Source organism: Fulmarus glacialis, unplaced genomic scaffold, assembly GCF_000690835.1.
Source record: "Fulmarus glacialis isolate BGI_N327 unplaced genomic scaffold, ASM69083v1 scaffold18399, whole genome shotgun sequence".
NCBI lineage: Eukaryota > Metazoa > Chordata > Aves > Procellariiformes > Procellariidae > Fulmarus > Fulmarus glacialis.
The window spans coordinates 1-8,718 of NW_009231584.1; the positions used below are offsets into that span (position 1 = coordinate 1).

General features: G+C 45.9%; 1 protein-coding gene across 1 annotated transcript; it reads left to right on the forward strand.

Annotated features, from left to right (window-relative positions):
• Positions 1-6: 6 nt before the first annotated feature.
• GLCE (glucuronic acid epimerase) lies at positions 7-8,117 on the forward strand (the record flags this gene model as incomplete). Its single annotated transcript, XM_009584640.1, has 3 exons — positions 7-406; positions 4,225-4,470; positions 7,093-8,117. Coding segments are annotated over 3 exons (1,671 nt in total), but the record flags the coding sequence as incomplete, so codon positions are not given.
• Positions 8,118-8,718: the final 601 nt, after the last annotated feature.

The window sequence follows — 8,718 nt, forward strand, 5'->3', positions numbered from 1 at the left end:
GAACGCCGAGCCGCCGCCTCCGAGAGCGACCCGGCCCGGCAGCAGAGCGAGGAGGCATCGCCCCAGGAGCAGCAGAAGGCTCCCCCCGTCGCGGGAGGCTTCAACGGCAACAAAGCCCCGGGGCTGAAGTACGAGGAGATTGACTGTCTGATCAATGACGAGCACACCATTAAAGGGAGGAGGGAAGGCAACGAGGTCTTCCTGCCGTTCAGCTGGGTAGAGAAATACTTTGAGGTTTATGGGAAAATTGCTCAGTACGATGGTTATGACAGGTTTGAATTCTCTCATAGCTACTCCAAAGTATACACACAGCGTGCACCTTACCACCCCGACGGGGTCTTCATGTCCTTCGAGGGCTACAACGTAGAGGTTCGAGACAGAGTGAAGTGCATAAGTGGTGTTGAAGGTTGGTGTCGAGGTTTTGTTTTTTTTTTTTTAATAGTTGAAATGCTTCTTAAAATTTGCTGCCATCATTTGAGATGCAAAGTGATCTTAATTTTGTCATGATAGTCTCGATAAAAAAAACTATGGGAAATCGTGCACAGTCTCTGCTTCGTGCCAGGTTTTCCTGGCTCCCATCCTACAGCCTGGGGGTTGGCCTAGACGACATTTAAAGGTTCCTTCCAACCCAAACTATTCTGTCATTGCTGGTTTTACTGGTTGCAGCAAACTCCAGAGGTGCCAGGACACTTTCTTACAGTGCTGCTGTCAGGTTTTGGCATTGTTGTTGACACGTGTCTTATCTGCCAGGGAGCCACAATTATTTTAGAATCTAAAATTAAATAAAAAAGCCTGGCCCTGCTGTCTGAGGAGGCTCCTGCTTCCCTGTGGGCACAGATACAGCCCCACGCTCTGAGCCAAATGGCACTGCCAGCACCTGTGGCACAGCCTGGCTGCTCACAGGCAGCTTAATATTTGGGGTTTTGTCTTCAGGGTTTAACAATATCCCGTCTCCTTGCATTGCTGGGGCGGTGCTGGAGGTGCAGCAGTCGAAGCTTCACCGCTGGGCTGCTCCAGAGCAAGCGGGGAGGGGTTTGCTCTTGCCAAAGCTCGTCCTGTGCACGGTCCAGGTAAATGGGCATCACCGTGCTGCCGTGCCCGGGGCAGGCAGGGCATGGCCTCGCATTGTCCTGAGAAAGGTGCTGCTGGCCCCAGCAAGGTGAGGAGGTTTCGGAGAACTGCTGAAGGGTCAAAAAGCTCTCCAGCCATTGAAGCATCCCCGGATAAAATTAATATAAGGTAAAACCTTCCCAATTTGCACTTTTGCTAAACCGTGCAGTTGGTAATTAGGACGCAAGGTATTCCCGTGTCTCGGCAAAGATTTGATCGCAGAAAATTCTTGTCAGGTTTCATATTAAAAAATTAATGACTTTATTACGGAATGTGACACTGTGACCCCTCATAAATTAAAGACCAACTTTTACTTAATAAAATACATTAATTTTCATGCATCTTGGTGATCGGTGATGCTCTGCTGTGTTGGTAGGAGCTCTTCCCATGATACAGTCTCTGCGGAAAGCTGGCACGTCATGCAATTAATTTGTCTGTAAAGGATTCACATAAACAAATGCATAGGGTATGTCGGTTGGTTTTTTTTTTAAGGTTACTCTCACATTTTTATTACTTTAACTCTCATGCTCATTATATGTGCCAAGGAAGGGAAACAGGGCTCTGAAATGTGGGGCTCTCTGAAAGGTGCAAATGCATCCTGGTAACAACGCATCCACGACATGTGAGCATTGCCCTGCTCGGGGTTTACATCCACGAGAGGCCGAGGAGATGGTTTTCCTTTCTAATTGCTACAGTCATTGCTGATTAAATACAGCTTGTGAATATGATTAATAGCCATGGGTGCTGCTTTTGTTGTTAGGGGGTGGGCTTGGACCTAGGTCTTGGAGCCCCGCCAGTTTTTATATGAAATGTGGAAGATGCGCGAGATGCCCCTTGCAACTGGACTCTGCAGTTCTTGTGATGTTTTTCAGCAAAAAGCTGAAATTCAGTAAGAACTAATTGAGAACCAGGACAGATTCGGCAGCCTATTGCCTTGCACGCATGTGCGTGCGAGGTGGTGTGCGTAGCTGCTCTCTACTTAAACCTCGAGAGACCAGCGAGTTTAATGCTCGACAATGTGGTTATTTATCTATAAACTTTGCTTTTTTGCAGCATGTGATTTAAGACTTGTCATTATGAAACGTGGTGCCAGAGCCTGGGTTTCGTAAAGGCAATAGTTATTGGCATCCAGCAAACAGCTCGGAGAAGAGAAATGGTTGTAGTTTGCAGGGAAGGGGTTTTAATATTAAAATACATTCTCAGACAGTTTTAGGCTCTATTCCAGCCCTAGAGATTCTCATATTGCTGCATGATGAAAAAAACCTCGTGTTATATTTTCACCTTCTCTCTTTCTGCAAGGTTAATGTGGTGTTATGTCCTATGACCTGGGGAATTTAATCTTGTCATCTTGTATAAATTTCAAGTAAAGCTGTTATAGCAGGTTTCTTTTTTTGCATCTTTCAGTCTCAATGAATGCACCCTTAACTGAAAATGTTTAGCATTAATAAGTGAGCTGGCTTCCAGGAGTTGAGATAATAGATGGTATTTAAATATTTCCCGTGATGGTTTTCTCTTTAGGCAGCAGTAAGCCATCACATCTCCATCAGTAATATTTATTAGTAACACCAGGCACCAAAATATGTATGAAAATGTATCTTTTTACATTTCTTTTAAGTAATCTTTTCATTGTACCAGATTTCAGAAGAAAATGATTTCTGAGCTTGACATTGCCAAGGGGGGTTTAAGTAATCTTTTCATTGTACCGGATTTCAGAAGAAACTGATTTCTGAGCTTGACATTGCCAAGGGGGAAAATGGTGCAAAGGCCAACTTGTTTATTTTCATCTTCTTTTTTCTTTTCTTACGTGCACGCAAAGGTTTACGATACTAAATACCCTTGGTTTCCTGCAAGAGGGTCACAATGATATATTCCCTTTGGATTCATATTTAGAGGTTGGGAATTTGTTCCAAATAAAATTCAGGACTTTAGAAGAATGCTGCTTTTATCCGTATCTTAGTATTGTGTTTTTGCTTGCTTATGGAGGTATGTGTATAAATAAGTCTCCTCCACACCGTTTGTTTCCATTTCCCGCGCAGCCGGTGATGCAATAGGCAGTTTATGGCACGAGGGTTTTTCCACCCAAAACTCGAGGCTGCAGCTCCTGGGAGCTGGTGAAGGGTGGGCAGAGAAGAGCCTGGAGCGTGGCAGGGTTTTCTGCAGGTGGATCTCTGCTAACAATTGTCACGGAGGGTGGAAGTTTTATATCGAGCATGGCTATGTGACATTGTCTGAGCTCGTACAATGGGTTTTGCACGTGAAATCCAATCCATCAGGCTACAGAAGGTGTCCTCTGTGATCTTCCTGCTTTGAATCCTCTAAAGAGGTGGTGGTCCAGGGGGTTCTTCTGGTCAAGTGCCAACTTCTACATCTAAAATCACCGTAACCCCAAATGAAGTGTGCTTTCCTGTGAAGCTGCCAGCTTTTGGGACAGGGAGGTGTGTGTGGAGGGTTAATGCCAGGGACGGCTGGGCTGGAGCAGTAGCTCTGAAGACAGGGGACAGCTTTGGGTGGAAGAACTGGGGCATATTCTGCTGGTATTGCATGGAGAGCTCGGCTGGTTTCTGCAGGCATCACTTCAGACTGTGCTTGTAATGCTCTTAGGGGAGCCAAGATAATTGGAGCAGATTTGTAGATGCTGGGTAAATTGCTCTTCTAGCATCAAATAACTCTTACCAAAATCTAGTAATAATATATACACTAGATTTGCAAAGATTTATGTGGTGTTAAAGGGATTTTGTTAGATGTAACATCGTTTGGAGATTTGGTGGTCTCTGGGGCAGGGGGGGAAAAATCTGTTAGGGCATTTTAAATGCATTTTAAAATAAGTATGCTGCTTCAGTAAACAATTAAATGAAAATGTATGGAAGATCATGATAAGGACTTCTCTGCCACTCAAATCTGCTTCGTTTTGACTAGTCACGGATCTTGGTGTAAATGGGAGCAATTCACTCCTTGAACAGGACTTTCCTCAAGTCTAATTAATGGTGAAGCCTAGAAATATCATTTGCTAGAAGTAAAGGAGTGATGGGGTAAGGAGGAGGAATCTGCAAGGCTGCAAACACTGTTTTTTTGAAAATGTGCCAATAAAGTACTCATTTTCTTCCTCTCTCGTAGGCGTGCCGTTGTCCACGCAGTGGGGACCTCAAGGCTATTTCTACCCCATCCAGATTGCACAGTACGGGTTAAGTCACTACAGTAAAAACCTGACGGAGAAACCACCTCACATCGAGGTGTACGAAACGGCTGAAGAGAAGGACAAAACCGGCAGGTCCGTGGACTGGACGGTGCCGAAAGGCTGTTCTCTGTCCACAGTATCAGATAAAGCCAAGTTCACTAGTGTCAAACAGTTTGTCGCTCCAGGTGGGTTATCCTAAATGCGTGGCAGCTAAGCCACGTCTGTTAGTTTGCACAGATGGTATCAGGGGAGCTTTAACTTGCTGGGATTAATGTGTTTTCATTTATCCTGCGTGATTTCCCGTCCTTAAGATCTCACCCGAGAATGTCATCTTGTTTCTGTACCTCTGGAGTTTTTCTTTTCTTCTGTTTTCTCTCCATCACTGCTTTTTCAACACTATTTTAATGAAAAAATGGGTGGATGTATGCATGGAGGGCAGCGAGAAGCTACAGTCATATTTCCTGAGCCTTTCAGCTTCTGTCTCAAAATAGAAGCAAAAAAAAAATGGAACCAGTTGTGAAGCCTGGGAAATAGCGCTGACGTGTGATAAGCAGATGTTGACAGATGATAGATAAGGTCTATTTTCAGCGTAGCACGTGCAGCTCTCCGGTTGGACCCGGGATCTCTCTCTTCAGTGGCATGCAACTATTTTTGCTAAATTTGAGATCTTGGTTCTGACTAGCCCAAGTTACCTTAAACAAGGCAGCAAGAGGGAGCAGCTGCCCTCGTGCTGCGCAGGTATTTGCAGAGGACGGTGAAGATCTGGGGCTGCGTACGGGCGCGCTCCTTCACCTGCAGACGTGCAAGAGGCATTTTGCTGCCGTCTCTTCAATTTACCGTGTTCTGTTTCGTACTTAGCAGGGAAATTCATTATTTCATGCAAGAGTTTCCTTTGTGCTAGGACAGGCTCATTAATAAGGACGTAATGTATTTTTCCTCAATCAATACCCATTAGAATTAATGAGTCCATTACTTAAAAAGACAATGAAGTAATTTTCAGTTGGCACCTTAGGCCTGGGTCTCTAGGGAAAAAATTGTCGAACACTCTTGTGTCTTTGTAGTAGATAAATACGGGGAGAGGAAAGGCTAAAAGATCTGTTCTGTATTCTCTCCTCATGCGTTATTGATGGCAGAGTAATCTGGGGGGCTCAAAGGCCGCGGTATGCATCCACTCATCTTAGATGGCCTTAAGTAATGGATTTTCAGGCGCTTAAGGCAGTGCAAACAACGGGCAGCCTTTAGTTCTCCTTTGCTTCTTAAAACTCTTTTTTTCCCCTTCTATTATAATTTACTTCGTTATCACACAAGCATTTATTTACAAGGAACCATAAAACTTACTTGACAGGAATTGCGAGTGGGGTTTTTTAATTAGATTTTTCATAGGAACAAAATGTTGTGGAACAAAGCGCTCGGTTTCTTCTCCCAAAGCAGATGCTGATCTCCAAAACTCAAAGGAGTGAAGCTTTTACTTTAAAAGATTGAAAAACAGGACATTCAGTCAAAATAATAGGTCCGTACAATAGCACCTTCCCGCGCAAGACGTGGAAACGGTCTTGATGCGAAATGCCATAGATTGGTTTGGGAGATGGGGAAAAGCCTCTGCTACGCAGGGAGAGCAGACCGTAACTTGTTGGTTGCACGTAGAAATATTTATAGGGCATTTCACCCATCGAGAAGTAGCAGAAAGGAAACAATTCCCTCGCGCGGGAGAATTTTATTCTATAGAAAGCCGTTAATATAAGATGACTGTCTTTAAGTGTTTATCATCCCTCTGTGCCTTCAAAGCTACAGGATTTGCACACAGCCTTACAAACTAATTAGCCCTTTGATCTTCTAGTATAGTTTTTTTGGGGAGGAGTTGATTTTACATTTTAAAATCTAGCCTGCGAGAGAACACTGGATTTCATTATGTGGCATTGCCTAGGAGCTTTATTTAATTTTTTTTTAATTAAACTGAGTTTTGCCAATGGAGAGGTTAATAAATACTTTAACACTTTAGTCTGTCTATATTCTGTTCTTTTTTTCCCCATTAAACTAATCAGCGCACTGGTTTTTGGAACTGCCAGGTTGGGAAAGAAGAAAGTCACAGATTTAAATACCAGTCCTGGGGGGATCCTAAATACCTGCTTCTCAGCACTGCTGGCTTTTTTTTGCTGAAAGCGGAGCTTTATGCAGAAATGCGACTGCTCAAGCGGTGCTGTGTTTTTAATGTCTTTCCTGCCAAGTGAAATTTTCAGTTTGGAACAAAAGGGTGGTGGTTGGTTTATATTTTGAATTACAGAAGAGGAAAATCATGCAGCATCTACGTTCTTGCAGCTTGGCTGCTGTGCCTCATCCTGTAGGAAAAGTCCGGCTCTGCCTGTCCTGCATCCTGGCAGCAGTAAGACCTACTGCAGGCAGCAGTAAGCCCCCCGCGTTGGTGGCCCTTTCCCTTACCCCAGATCCTGCTGGTGCCCGTTGCGCTCCTCCATCGATCAGGTACCAGAAGCGTCTGATAAAGCCATCGATCAGCCCCTGGCGCTTCTGCTCCGCAGCGAAGTGCTGCAGCGTGTTAATGTAAGATGCGAACGAGCTCTCCCCGGTGCTGTGGGAGTCGGCCTTCGCTCATGGATTTACTTTTATCCTTAATTAAATAATACATGATAGCGCACAGAAAGAATGATTGAATTATTGATGGGCTGCCCTAAAAGCTTTTGGATCCTGCCTGGTAAGAGGGCTTACCTCTGGAAGCAGCGCTTCGTAGCTTAAACGTTTTGGAGGAATGAGTGCTTTACCACTGAACAAGGCTTTTTTTGTTTGTTTTGCAGAAAATACCGAGGGGGTATCTCTGCAGCTTGGGAACACCCGAGATTTTATTATTTCTTTTGATCTCAAATTCGTAACGAACGGGAGCATCTCTGTGGTTCTCGAGACGACGGAGAAGAACCAGCTCTTCACCGTGCACTACATTTCCAATACCCAGCTCATCGCTTTTAAGGACCGAGACATCTACTACGGCATCGGTCCCAGGACTAGCTGGAGCACCCTCACCAGGGACCTGGTCACCGACCTGCGGAAAGGCGTTGGCCTCTCGAACACGAAAGCTGTGAAGCAGACCAAAATCATGCCCAAGAGAGTGGTGAGGCTGGTAGCGAAGGGTAGAGGCTTCCTCGATAACGTCACCATCTCGGCCACCGCTCACATGGCAGCTTTTTTTGCTGCCAGCAATTGGCTGGTGAGGAACCAGGACGAGAGGGGCGGCTGGCCCATCATGGTGATGAGGAAGCTGGGGGAAGGATTTAAGTCCTTGGACCCGGGCTGGTACTCGGCCATGGCGCAAGGACAGGCCATCTCGACGCTGGTGCGGGCGTACCTGCTGACGAAGGACCACGCGTTCCTCAGCTCGGCTCTGCGGGCGACGGCGCCGTACAAGCTGCCGTCGGAGCAGCGCGGGGTGAAAGCCGTCTTCATGAACCGGCACGACTGGTACGAGGAGTACCCGACCTCACCCAGCTCCTTCGTGCTCAACGGTTTCATGTACTCCTTAATCGGGCTGTATGACTTAAAAGAAACGGCTGGGGAGAAGCTGGGGAAGGAGGCGCGGGTCCTCTACGAGCGGGGCATGGAGTCCCTGAAGGCCATGCTTCCCCTCTACGACACCGGCTCAGGGACCATCTACGACCTTCGGCACTTCATGCTCGGCACCGCTCCCAACCTGGCCCGATGGGACTATCACACCACCCACATCAACCAGCTCCAGCTCCTCAGCACGATAGACGAGTCCCCCATCTTCAAAGAGTTCGTCAAGAGGTGGAAGAGCTATCTGCGAGGCGGCCGGGCAAAGCACAACTAGAGCTTACAACCAAACCCCTCGGTCCTGCTGCCTCCCAGAGGTACAGTTTCAAAGGTTGAATCCTAAATTTTTTACGGACCGTTTCAAAGAAGTGATCCTTAAAACTGATCTCGTGAAATCATTGCATTCCGGTGTGAAAATATTTGGGTCTGATGGGTAGGATTCGGGAACTTCACCTGTCCTTAGTGCTCCACAGCGAAACTATCTGCACGAAGCAAAACCCCTTTGTGCTCCTGAGTTTGGGGACGTTTTTTGGTTTTTTGGGTTTTTTTTCCTTTTTGTAGGAAAATATTTGCAGAAGCCATACAGGTCTCTAAAGTCCAGCACTTGCCTGAAAAGTTAGTCTGTGGCCTCTTTTAAAATGGAGTTACGTGTGTATATGTTGGAACAGCGTAACAGCTCATCTGGTGTAATGCCGTAAACGTGTATTTACTTGTAGCCTGGGTAGTTGACGGTGTATCTTTTTAGAGGTGGGTTTTTTTTAATACAGATTCTTGGGGTGAAAAATACACTTCCCCCCCTGCCCCTTCCAATTCTCTGTATGGAGACCCTTTAGCTGTATGGTTTCTCTACAGACGTGTGAATGGAAAACACGCAGACA